The sequence below is a fragment of the Theobroma cacao genome, chromosome 2 (genome assembly GCF_000208745.1).
Source record: "Theobroma cacao cultivar B97-61/B2 chromosome 2, Criollo_cocoa_genome_V2, whole genome shotgun sequence".
Taxonomy (NCBI): Eukaryota; Viridiplantae; Streptophyta; class Magnoliopsida; order Malvales; family Malvaceae; genus Theobroma; species Theobroma cacao.
Window position 1 is genome coordinate 8567438 of NC_030851.1, and position 13995 is coordinate 8581432.

The 13995-nt window shown below is 31.7% G+C and overlaps 1 protein-coding gene across 2 annotated transcripts; it reads right to left on the bottom strand.

The window, feature by feature from the left end:
• LOC18608510 lies at positions 984 to 8288 on the bottom strand. 2 transcript variants are annotated; one of them, XM_018115762.1, is made up of 14 exons: positions 7992 to 8286; positions 7244 to 7606; positions 6688 to 6765; positions 5885 to 6042; positions 4894 to 4969; positions 4298 to 4365; positions 3955 to 4213; positions 3542 to 3676; positions 3310 to 3416; positions 3164 to 3214; positions 2973 to 3056; positions 2078 to 2241; positions 1515 to 1664; positions 984 to 1400 (listed from the first exon to the last, which is right to left on the bottom strand). In XM_018115762.1, exons 2-13 carry the CDS (start codon positions 7548 to 7550, stop codon positions 1517 to 1519), a joined length of 1635 nt encoding a protein of 544 aa, XP_017971251.1. In that variant the 5' UTR covers positions 7551 to 7606; positions 7992 to 8286; the 3' UTR covers positions 984 to 1400; positions 1515 to 1516. The 2 variants fall into 2 exon arrangements, with proteins under 2 accessions (XP_017971251.1, XP_017971252.1); XM_018115763.1 differs by lacking the exon at positions 984 to 1400 and having other exon boundaries at positions 1553 to 1638; positions 7992 to 8288.

A 13995-nucleotide genomic window follows, 5' to 3' on the forward strand; every position in this document is an offset into this window, starting at 1 on the left:
CAACCAAAAATTTTAAGCTATACGAAATTACTTTTTTAAAGAGTAGGTTAACCTACTAACACACTAATTTTATTAAAACAAAATTTCAATAATATCATTTAACAAAGATTATTCACTTCATCTAGTTACCATTTTTAATTTTGTTCCCTTAAAGGGTAAAAACTTGCGTTCCTACATAATACGAGTGGAAAATTTGTGTTTTCCTTTCAGTTGAGCTAAGTAACACCCTTTTCCTCAATCTTTTCTCTGCTCTTGGTGACATCATGCCCTAATGTATTTTCTTGCATAGAATATAATTTCATTTAACTGTTATTTTTACCTTTTTTTTTTTCTCTTCCTATAATTTGTTAGAAAACCAATTTCTATCAAGAACAAGAAAAAAGTACAAGTAATTCATATTTTTCAATGAAGGGAGCAAATAACATTAAACTAATATCGAATAATATCTAACCTTTTTTTTGTAATTGGAAAACATATTTTTGAAAAATATTCTTTGTTTTCTAAACCCCATAATTTAATATAAGAAGAAATAAGCTTTTTTATTTATTTATTTATTTATTTTTGTTCTAACAGCTCATATCTTTCATGTGATGAATAGGCACCGAGCAAGCAGTTGCACAATCATGCACCACCCTGCCTGTCACCGTTCCAGTATGATCCTGCTACGATGAAGAGTGTGTTGCTATTTGCCAGAAAACGGAAACAGTGGCAAATGCGTCGACGCAAATCATTGCTGTTGCGTGCGATGACATGAATTATTATTATTATTAGGAATAGATTAAACAACTACATATATGATTTTCTTCAGAATTGATCAAAGCTTTAATTCAGTGTACGTAATTTTATCCCTTGTCTTTTAGTTTGTAGGCTTTTCTTAATCATCTTGGATGCAAAACCATTGCATTCCTACTGCATAAATATAAGCTCGCTAAAGCCAGGACAGGGCTCAAACGAAAAGCTATGCCAATGGACTGGTTCCCATATCATCAAAACCTTTCTCTTTTGTGCAAATCTAATTCCTAATACCACAACACAATATACCATATCATCAATGTTCTGAAACTAGTATATTTCAGAAGTTTCAGTTGCTCCCATCCGCGTCCCAACAATAAAAGACTGATGCATATGCATATACCAGTACAGACTGATTCCGGCTACTCCAAAACAATGCAAGTTTGGGTAACAAGAGTTTAATATCAAAATCTTATGTTACAAATGCTGAGACCAAATACGAGAAATTAGAGTTTATAACTCCTGGAGAATCAAATGGATCTTCACCTGCCTGTTCAATCAGTAGGCAACTGTTTGGCATTAAGTAAGATTCTGTCATTGCAATGGTAATGAAGTGGAGACTGCTTAGGTATACATAATTCCTCATCAGGATTGGAGGCTGTATGTGCCTTCAAACAATACTAACAAAATTAGTCTCTGAACTGTGTGGTTGTTATTTCACAGATTCAACAAAGATATATCACCATAGAAGTTCCGCCACTAACAAAATTGAAACAACTTACCTTCAACTTCGAACCCACAAGGGCTCTAAAGAGAAAGGTTTCTCACTCTGTGACCGGGCGGCTGGAGTTCCAGGTGGAGGTGCATGTACAGTTATAGGAAGAACCCACTCACTTTTGTCTCTACCTTCAATTAAAAGAGGATGCTCATATCTGAATTTGAAATCAAGAAGTTGTCCAGTTTAACAATTATATTTAGCAAAAGCTAAAGCAGAAATCTTCTAAATTTCAATAAAACTAATTTTAAGCCATTTCAACTTCTGGTCAAACTGTGTATGCCCACATAAAACTCAAACCGTATATACCCAGTTGCTGGAAGGTTATCATAATTTCATTAAATAGTTAAAAAAAATCTTGAATTATTAGCTTCTTTTGTTTAATGCTGTGTCTAGCATTATTCTAAAAAGGTATGAACTTGGCTGCCACATCAAAGAGGTAGTAAGAGTATATGCATATAGCCCACAAGCATACAATGACAATCTTCAATGTCAAGTGAATAACCATTAGCAACAAATTCTTTCGCTAAGCTAGAATGATTCTGTGGTTGTAGTACCACATGGTCATACCTTGCCCAGTCTACATTCTTTGGAGTAGTGAAAAATTCAAATCTTAGAGCCCATTGCACAGAGACATGAGGAGTGGAAAAGGACATGGGGCCATCCATGGGAATAGAAAAAAGAAAACTTGTCTGTACCAAATCAGCAACAACTTCATGATGATCACTCTGAACCTAAAAGAAAAATCAATAAACAGAATTACTATAATGTCTAAATGTTTCCTATCTTGGGTCCTAGAGGTTAAAAAAAACATCCAAAAAGAAACAGTTAGAAACTTATAAACCAGACATAGATAAGTGTGTTATGTGAAATGCTTGTACAGTTGTACCCAGGCAAAAGCAATCAGATGGCGAAAGCAATGCGCATTCTCAGAAACCGAATGATTAACAATTTTAAGAACCATAATTTGAAGAATCAACCACTTCAAGATTCAAATATTCTTTCCCTCCTAAATTCATTTATTCTTAGTTTTTTATAAAAAAAATTATTTATTAAAATCATAAAAATGGGTTTCATCAAAATACTTTGAAGTATACAAGAGCAAAAACTAGAAGGAAAACAAAAACTCTCAGGATAATGAACACTATCTTGAATAAAAAGAAAAGAACTAAACAGGAAGTAAAATAAAAAGAAAAAAAGATAGAGGATTCTAGCAACCTGAAACTTCTTCACAAATAACATGCATCTGCAAAGGTGTTAAAGTCTAAGCACACAATGGCATGAATGCATGCATGTAGCTAGATAAGGTGAAAGCTAGATAATATAATTATCATGGGTTTCATGCATGTCCAAAACAGACCAAGCATGTATTTGAGTTTAATTGACAAACTCAAATAAATAAGTACAACTCTAGTTCACGAATCTAACAATTCACCGTAGAATATAAAAAGTTTGTAGGGCACACCTTTGTAATTGTTGGGGAATTCCTCCTAGAAGGATGAACAAAACGCCTGTTTATAGTCTCAGAAGTTTCCAGCGTGACTGAGACCTACAAGACAGCAATTCTTCCAGTCAATTTCAAGAAGCATCATCCAACAGTTTATAGTCTGTTCACTGGTTTAGTAGTTTCTCCATTCGGTCCTAATCTACAATTACCTCCAGGCATCTCCTAGCTCCTTCATGAAAGAAAGTAAGAGTCCCACCTATCTGTTATGGAATCAGGTAAATAAAAAGAATAAAGGAGTAACAATGAACACTAATTCACGCAAGGAGACTGAACTATAGCCTAAAACTGATTTTACCATATCACTGAAGTAATACGTGGACTCAGAATTCTTAGGGGAAAATCTGAGCAGAACTTGGTCATCCATCCTGATATTATAAGACCTTCCTCGAATAAAGCCTTCTGCTGCAGAAAATGTTTGTACCAAATAAGTTTACCAAGATTCACATATTAAACAGGCCAAGGCTAGATTTACAATACATGATAAACAAACAAAACAGAAAATGAGAGCAGAAAGTCTGATACTTTACATGCTACAGATTCAGTGGCTCCTGGGCTGGGTGCAGAAGATACTCCTGTGATGTCATCCGCAGCTAAGGATCTTGTAGGAGTCCGCTGCTGACTTGGAGATAAAATAGCTGATGACTTGTCTGCTGGCAAAATATCTATTCCCAAAGGCATTCTAAGTATCAGAAAAGCTATTATTTTGAGACAAATGAAGGGCATTACTTCCGCAAGTTGCTGAAGAACTTAAAAGTAATCACAAAAATCTAGCAAAATGCATGAAGCACATAAGTATGACGATAGAAGGAGAGGAAGATAAGTCCAAAGCAAATAGCGACTGCACATAATCAAGTATAAACGCATAAGTGTGACGATGGAAGGAGAGGAAGATAAGTTCAATGCAAATTGTGACTGTATATAATCAAATAAAACTTATTACCTGCACTAGGATCATACAAGACTTCAGCCACAGATAACCGAGGAAGTCCCACATTTGAAGATAAACTCAAACGGTCTCCATCATGATATGGACCATCTCTATATGAAGACCTGGCTGCCGATGATTTCAAGGATAGGGAACTTCCAAAGGTTTTGTATAGATTTTCCTTCGAAGGATTATAGGATGAAACAGACGATATTTCATCTCTTGAGCTCTCATACCCTTCCTCAACGCCGTCATACATGTCACTCACTCTAGCCTGTAACAAAATATCCATTTACTGAGCAATCATTCAACTCAAATGTTCAGTCAAAAGCATAAGCAACACTACTAACAGCCTTACCCATTCTGAATCTCCATCCATCTCTTTCCAGTAAATATCTGTTTGGATGGTTGTAGCAGGAACAATACCTGTATCATCAAAGAGGGAAAAACAGTCATCATGATATTTTTCTTATGTGCAGAAACCTGTTAATTACAGTATGACTCCTATCACAAACTTAAATTCGTAGACAGTACTATATAACTTTTTCAACCGTGCTTCAAAATTTGAGTCATTGTTACATCAGGTGTGACTTATTCAATCCCTTACCTATACCATCCAAGAATAAAATGTATATGACACTACCTCTACGAGAGGTGAAAGAGAAAACATCACTGGAAACAAAATCTAGAAATGATCAGAAGATATTAACCTTAGCTTAAGATTTAAATTCTTAAATAATTAAGTCTTCCTGCTTTATTGTTGGACTTAATACATTAGTATCCTAAAACTTAGTGATAATTCTTGACTAGAACACATATTTGTCTTATGAAAAGCCAAAGTTACTACTTGTCAACGGTCTCAAAAAAAAAAAAGGATTTACAATTTATAAAAAATAAAAAAGGAAGAAGTCACGGTGATTGTGAAGTTGAAAACTTGAAACAATAGCAACATACCATCACTTTGACCGTTTTCCAATACCAAGCCGTTTCTCTTCTGAGTTACCCATACTTGAAAAGGAACACGAGCCTCCTGTTGGAATTCAAAGTTCATAAATATCAACAATCTCCTAACTGTTTCATAGTATATGCATACAAGGGCAAGTTCTCTCCAAGATCCAAATGTTGGCATAAGGACATATGCAAGCACAGAAAAGAATGCATGGACATCCCGAAATGTCCATGTGTGTATAACTATGAAATTACATATTCAAGAATGAGCCAGATATGACAGAACAAAAAAGTAAATTATCTTCACTAATCAATCAAACACTGAAAAGTGCATACATGATCTAACAAACCCACAGGACTGAGCTATCCTAAACTACATTACTCGGACTTGGGGGTGAGTGTCAGATACGAGTATGAGTTTGACACAGGTACGTCCAATTTTTTCTAAGTTTTTCCATATATTTGGGGTCCTGGACCTCCATATCCATTTTTGTCAGATATGTGTCGGACATGGGTACTTCAAGGAAAATGAAGGGTCAGAGTAGCATAGATCTTAAAGAATACATGATAGAAGAGTATTCTAATTTGTGCAAATGACAAAATTTTAGAGATCAATGGATTTTCAAACAGAACTTCAGCCCTAAATCCACAAACAGAAGCTTTGGACTAGCATCAACATTTACTTAAGTGTAAGAAATAGACATCAATCTCCATCGCCCCTCTCACATATGAAACAATAAAAAGACTTATGAATGTTTCAGGTTCTTTCTTTTCCATTGTCTCCCTTCCTTTTTCCCTGTTGTGGTGGGAATCCCTAACACACACACACACACCCCATGCAAGCCCCAGGACAGAAGAAGCTACGCTACCTAAAAATTTAACACGGTTCCTATTTTCAAGAGCACTATTGCAAGTCAAACATGTCTAATTGTGAAAGACAAGAACAGAAGTTATTTTGGAATCCTTTAAAAAGTTATGAAAACCAAGTAAAACCAACCACTTCGCTAAGATCTTTTACTGACTCCTCGCTGGAGTGACCATTTTCCAGTATCAGCCATCGAACGAACAAGGTACTCTTAATATAATATAAATAACGAATGGTAGCACCCTTGTAAGATGGTGGTATAATGCTAGGAAGCACAGCCCGTACTACATCTGCAGATAGAGTGAAAAGTCAGTTACAAAATAAATCATGTTGAATCACAATAATGAAAGGAAAGTATGGTTGAAGGCTGATAAATATAACCATAGGGAGGGGTAACAAAATACTATTTGCTGCCAACAATAAGTATTCATTTCAAAACATTGATTGACAGGATTCCAGCCGTAACACAATAAGTTATAGTGACAGTTACAAAGAATGCATTTTAACTTTAATCATAGAAATCACATTTCTGCATATTTAGCCTCCTTCGCGGATAATTTACTTAGCATTTTTACTTTCCTCCTTCTGCTGTTTCTCTTGCGACAAAAATCATCCTTCTAGTACTATTTTCCCTCTAACAAGTCAATGAAATATTCTTCCTGGTGGTAATTTTAAAGAACATAGTATCAGACAATTTTCATTGAGCCAAATTGAGAGTTTGACAAAAACATGATAGCATGTGGTCATTAAGACATCAAGGTTAGCACATACTCATTTTATCTGCCTCAAAAAGAAAACACTCATCAATAGCATTTATTACATATTGTGATGAATAAATAGATTTCCAAAAAGAATGAAGAACAAGTTTTACACACATACACATACACTTGCACATGTGCACACAACAATTACACAAAGGCAGGAAGTAGACTAACAAGTTTTTGCAGAGCCAGAAGGCACGATCTGAGTTGAAACCATTGATGGTGTTGAACAGTCCAAAAAAACATGTTCACCTGAAAAAAATTGAGAACAATAACATAAATATAAAATATCAAAAAGAATGAAAATTTTTTTTAAAAAAAAGAGTAAATGGGCATTGCAGACAGTAGCACCTTTTTCTTTTCTTTCAGATACAGTTTCAGTGCACTTCATAACCCAGGGTTAAAAAAAAAAAAAAAAAGCCAATGGCTAATGCAGTTGATCGAAATTTGAAAAGATGATACATGAATGCTAAAATGTGAGAAGAAAATAAAAAATGTAAGCAATTTAGACAAACCCCTTTACTCTGATTTGACTTCATTGCCTTGAGAGGAAACATATTGAATTCATTCTCTTTGACATAAAGTTGCAAACTCTAACCTAATCAGAAATTTAATTACATTCCTCACTTCCTTTTACCATTCGTCAAAAATGTAATTGAAATAAAGAAAAAAAAAAGATAATGAGCTAAATGAACAATGAATACATTTAATTCTACACTGCAGTACCAACCTCTCCTTTGTTTTGTTCCGGCCAATGGTTTTTGAGTGGCAAACCATTGAATATCCAACTTCTCTATCCCTTTAACTTCGAAGCCAAGCCTTTCAATTAAAAGTGAAGGTACAATGCTACCAGTATTGCCACTAGCAAGGGGATTGCAGATCTCAATCGTAACATAAACAGAATCTCCAGGCCTATAAACATCTTTATCTGTTTGCAGTTTTAGTGTCGGATTCAATTCACTTTTATCACCTTCCACATAATTACCAACCTTACTTGATCCCCCAACTCCAAAGAAAGAAAACCTAATTGGCAACATTGCCTCTAAACTGTTCTCATTTATTTGTTATGAAACTCATAAACAATGTAATTAACCTGCAAAATGCATAGCAAATGTGAAATTAGAAATTCCTTCACCCAGCACATGAATTCCGGAAAGAGAAAGAAGAATTTGACACCTAAAAGCAGCTAATTAGCTAGAATAAACTACTTGCTTGGTGTACGATTTTTTAAGAAAGACAATTAGAGTTGGTTTTCTTTCCCATTTTCTCAGGAACGAAACGGAAATTAAGCTGAGTTAATATAATGTGAAAATTTCCTTAGAGCTTAACGGGTCGAGAATATAACAAATTAGGACCGATATACAGAGAAATCCATTTTCAAGATCCGATTTGCAACGAAGCTTAGATCGTCTTAAAAAATTGAGATCGCGAGACAAAGAAATTGAATATGGTAAAACAACGAAGGGATCAAAACGTACCTGATAGCTAGAATGATTTGAAATGGAAGGAATTGAAAATGGAGAAGCTCCAGGCTCAAGCTCTAATCACCCAGATTTGAAATCCAAGTTATCTTACCCTTCGGTTGGTGAACAAAAACGGAAATAGATCCTTCTTTTTTTTCAAATCTACTGACTACTTAACAGACGCCACTGCATGAATCAATTTTCTTTTCCCCTTTTTCTGTTTTTCTGCTGCCCCGCCCTCGGGTCCAGCGGTATACAGTGCAGAGTGGTCGGCCGGGCCGGGTTGAGCACATATTCGCATGACCGGGGCCCAATTTATTCTTTCTGTGTTCCGAAAGTACTCCTGTAGTTTAAGTAAGAAAATCCCTAATATGTTATTTAATTATAAAAAAATATTACCATGATGTAATAATCAATTAAATCGATTGCTAATTGAATAGATAATTTTTTTCAGTGTTAAGATGGATAAGTAGTAAGTGTCTGTATGACTTGATTTTTTTTTTTTACTTATTTATTTTTTAAAAATAAAAATCAAATCAAATAGGATTTTGAGATTTAAAATAAAAAAAATTATTTTTTTAAATAACAAAATTTTAAGAAAAATAGTTTAAATGAAAGCTTCTAAACGAGCTTTCTCTTTTTTTCTTTTAAAAATACACCAACTTTTGAAAACTTATTACAGAATAATAAAGTCTAAGTTCTTTTGTTATTACAAAGATTAAGAAAAAAAAAACTAAAAATTCAAAATTACATTCAGATATTATTTAAAGGTTTGCTTTCTTCGTTTCGATATGAATTTTTTAATTTTAACATCTGAAATCTTTTGTACACTTGAAGTAAATTTGTTCAGTTTTAGTTTATAAAATGATTAAAAATAACATCAATATCTTTATGATAATTTTAACCAAAATGACAACTTATATAATTATTTTGCCAAACAATTTACTAAATACATTTAACTTAATTTTAAAAGTTATTATTTTTCATAACAACTTTATAATAACTTTTAAGTTAAAAAAAACCTAAATCAAATAGATTCTTAAAACAAGAATGCATGGTGAAAAATCGTATTTTGTTTCAATCATTAATGATATCACTCTCTTGATACTTTTATTCTCAAATCTATGAGGAAGATCCCATATTTCTTTACAAAAATATTTTACTATATTGTGTCTGTTATGAAATAAATCTTAAAAAAATAAATAAAGATAACTTGAAAAAATAATTAAAAAGAAAAAAGAAAGTGTTTAGGGGGAGAAAATAGATCTTATTGAATTGTATATTTACAAATAAAGTGAAGGAGTCTATTTATAAACTAACAACCCCTTGAATCATGTCCTAATCTAATTCTATCTAAGAGTTCAAATCATATTACATTTCTTGTATCTTGCCTTTTAAGCTATTTAACTTGGTTTGCACTTCTTGAGTCATAATATAATGGACATTCACATATTTATTCATAACACTCCTCATTGAATGTCCATTGTATTAAGAATATGCCTCGTTAAAACCTTATAAGGAAAAACCCTCATGAAAAAAAACCCAAGTGAAGGAAAAAGAGTACATAATTATTTTCAATAATAAGCTTTTGAATTACTGCCTCATTAAAAACCTTATCAAGAAAAACCCAGTAGGAAAAACCTTGATGAAGGAAAATAGTGTAGTGTGTATTTTACTCTTCCTGATAACTGCATTATAGAGATCTTTAAAATGATGCATTCTAACTTTTCAAATGTTGCAATAAGAAGGACTTTGGTAAACAAATCTGCTAGATTGTTACTTGACTGAATTTATTGAACACTAATTTCATCATTTTCTTGGAGATCATGAGTGAAGAAGAATTTTTGACGAAATATGTTTTGTTCGATCGCCTTTAATGTAACCTTCCTTTAACTATGCTATGCAAGTAGTATTATCCTCATCTAATGTTGTTAAAATTTTCTTCTTGGTTGACAAGCCACACGTTTCTTGAATATGTTAAGTTACAGATCTTAACCAGATACATTCATAACTTGCTCATGAGTTGCTAAAATTTCTTCATGGCTAGAAGAAGTAGCAACTATAGTTTGCTTTATAAAATGTCATAAAATAACCATACCTCCATATGTAAACAAATAACCTGTCTGGAATCGAGCTTTGTGTGGATCAGATGAATATTCTACATCTGCATAACTAATTAAATTTTATTTTGATGCATTTGAATTATATAAGTCATATCCATTGTTCCTCGGAGATATCAAAGTATATGTTTAATTCTATTCCAACGTCTTCGAGTTAGAGAAGAACTATGTTTTGCTAATAAATTCACCGCAATTGATATATCAAGTCATGTATTGCTAGCAAGATACATTAGTACTCCAATTGCAATAAGACACGGTACTTCAGGACCAAGAAATTCTTCATTATCCTTACGAGGTAAAAAAAATCTTTTTTCACATCTCATAACCTTACTACCATTTGTGAACTCAATGGATATGATTTATCCATATAAATTCGTTTTAGCACTTTCGCTATAAAAGTAGATTAATGGACAAAAATTTTATTTGTCAAGTGTTAATTCTAAAGATTCAAACAAAACTTTGTTTTTCCATGATCTTTCATCTCAAATTCTCTCTTTTAAGTAATCCACGGCTTTTGATAACTCTTTAAGAGTTCCAATAATGTTCAAGCCATCAATATAAATATCAATTATAATAAATTCATATTTAAACCCCTTTTATAAAATACATGGGCATATAGAATTATTACTATAGCCTTCTTTCAATAAATTTGCATTAAGGGGATTATACCACATGTGTCTGGATTGCTTTAATCCATATAAAGATTTATTTAATTTAATCGGGTAAATTTCTTGATAGTTCAAATGTTATGCTTCAGACAACTTAAATCCTTCAGGGCTTTTCATATAGATATCGATATCAAATGAGCCATATGAATAGGTTGTAGCTACACTCATTATACGCATTTTCATTTTCTCATTTATTGTTAGACTAATTAATATAGAATTGTAATTGTGTCCACCACAAAAAATATCTCTTTTCATATTTAATACTAGATCTTTGGGTAAAAGATTGTGCGATAAGCCGTGCTTTATATCTCATAATCTCATTTTTCTCATTTCGTATTCGCACAAATACCCATTTATATCTCATTAGTTTTACATCTTTTGATGTACAGACTACAGGTGCAAAAACTTCACGTTTTTGCAATTAAATTCAATTCCACTTTGATTACGTCTTTTCACATTAGCCAATCATTTATATGTCTACATTCTTCAATAAATATAAGTTAAAGATCCTCGTTTTTCTTTCATAATATTGAACTCTATATTATATACAAAATATCGTCGACATTTATTTACCGGTTCAATATTTTCCTATCATGACATAATTTATTGAGATCTCTTTATTTTCACTGATTTCAGGTATTTGAATTTTTTTTGAAATTTTTTTCAATTATGTCAGGGGTCTCTTCTAGAGTTTTCTACTTTCTCTTTTTGACCATCTTAAATATTTGCTCATTTTCTTTTTTGAAGACTTTATCTTTGGAATCGATTGATTTCCACGCTTCTGGAGTGCCTTGTCTTACAGGGACATCAATGCTAATAGGAGCATTTGCAGCTAGTATATAAGATTTAGTTATTCCCTTTAGGTCAGTAAATACGTTTGACAATTGATTTACTATATTTTGCAAAATAATTATCTTTTGAACTTCAAGTTCATATTACTTTGTGCGATGATCAAAACTATATAATGATAATTTACTCTAAAAAATTTCCTCTTTCAACTGCTTATTTTCTCTCCCTAATGTTGGAAAATTTGTTTTATCAAAATGACAATCAACAAACCTTGTAATAAATAAATCTCTTGTTGATGGTTCTAGATATTTAATTATAGATGGAGATTCATATCCAACATATATTCCTAACTTCATTTGAGGACTCATCTTTGTGCGTTGTGGTGGAACAATTAAAACATATACCGCACATCCAAAAAATTCTTATATGGAAAATATTTGGTTCCTGACCATAAACCAATTGTATAGGGTTGAATTTATAATAACTCGTTTGGCTTGATGCATACATATGCTATTGCATCCAAAATGGCATGCACCCAAGTCAACATTGAGAGTTTGAATTTCATAATTAATGGCCTTACAATCAATTGAAAGTGTCTAATAAACAATTATGTTATACCATTTTGTGTATAAGCATAAGCAACAGACTGTTCAATAGTTATTCCAACTAATATGCAATATTAAAGGCTTGAGATATAATCCACCAGCATTATCAAGATAAATAAACTTGATTACATAACTAGTAAAATGTGCTTGCAAACGAATAGTTGCAAATGCCAAATTGCAAGCTGATAATAAACACACATGTGACAATCTAGTCGATGCATCGATTAAAACTGTAAAATATCTAAATGGTTCACATGGTGTATATATGAATCCACATATAACCTTGAACATTATTCAAAAACATAGAAAATTGAATCTCAACTTTAGCTGGTGATAGCCTTATAATTTATTTACCTTCTAAGCAAGCAACACATAAAATTTATTATATTGAAAAAAATCTTCTAGTTTTTCAATGAATGATCATATAAATTTTCAATCATTTTCTTTTGCATCATTATTGATCCGGGATGGTCCAATCGGTCATGCCAAACATCAAAATCATTAGTAAACTTATGGTTTACTATGAGTTTCAATTATTCTAATGTTTGTATAGTTTAATTCTAAGAATAGAGCAAGTAATTTTTTTTTTCAACACACACTTTCTACTTGAAATAATAGATGTAATATAAAGGTATTAAGTGTCTCTTTCATTCATTGTCCCAATATGACATCTATTCAGACGAATATCTTTAAAACTTAATAAACGTCTTTGCGACTTAATAGAAATAATACCTTATCTATTACTTTATTTCTCAAGGTAGTAAAATATTAGCTCTTCTTGAGCCTTCAATTAATCTTGTATTACCAGATATTTAATTGATATTAATTTTTTTTATCAAGTAGGAAAAATATTTTTTATCTTTAAATATAGTGTGTGTTATAGCAATGTCTGCTAGACATATATTTACATCATAAATCTTGGATCCAACAATATGAATATCCATATTTACAAGTAATAGAAGAACTAACATTAAATAAGAACATATATACAATAAGAAATTTAGAAGTTAAAATGAAATAACATTACATATATAATTAGAACACATAATAATAACATATCCTTTAAATATAATAAGAACATATTAAACCATCTTCACAATATAGTTATACTAAAATATACCAATTACTATTAAGTTCATTATCGGATATTCCCATTACTAATTAAATGATCAATTCCTTCTACAAGACAAGAAAATCAACCATGAATATTTCCGTTATCAATAATATAATCAAGTCATCTTTCAGAATGGATAGATATCTTGATGTGCTATATTAACTTGGTCATGATTAAAATCATCACAAGATGTTATAGTTTTTGGTGATGCTTGATACAATTCAATATGTACAACAGGTACGTAACAAATGGTCTTTCATGCCACATCAATGACAATATGTTTTCTATATTTCTCATTTTTTTTTTTTCATTTTTGTATTTTCATTATTCATCCACTTATGGTGAGTTGAAATTATCCATCAACTTTTTGTGGGTTGAAATTATCCATTAACTTCTGTTGGCAAAATTATCTATCTACTTCTGATGATAAAATTATTCTTAAATTCTGATGGTAAAATTATTATTCACTTATTTCATATCCATGATCATAATTATTAAATGATATGGCATTCACTTAAGGAATATAGATAGATTTATGAAGATAGATTAATGACTATGACCATAATTATTAAATGATGTCACATTCACTTCAAGGAATGGACAAATTTATAATTTTTTTTTATTAGTAACTCGTTTGTCACATTCACTTCAGGGAATGAACATTATGATTTTTCATTAATAGCTATATAATAGTAAATTCACTTTCCAATCAAGAGACAAAAT

Excerpts from the sequence above, each read along its gene's own strand:
- LOC18608510 (XM_018115762.1), bottom strand. The coding sequence starts at position 7,550 with ATGTTGCCAATTAGGTTTTCTTTCTTTGGAGTTGGGGGATCAAGTAAG. Across the intron at positions 3,677-3,954 it reads CTTGTATGATCCTAGTGCAG|ATATTTTGCCAGCAGACAAG; the intron begins GTAATAAGTTTT and ends CTTTGGGAATAG. Across the intron at positions 3,057-3,163 it reads GAGCTAGGAGATGCCTGGAG|GTCTCAGTCACGCTGGAAAC; the intron begins GTAATTGTAGAT and ends GCTGTCTTGTAG.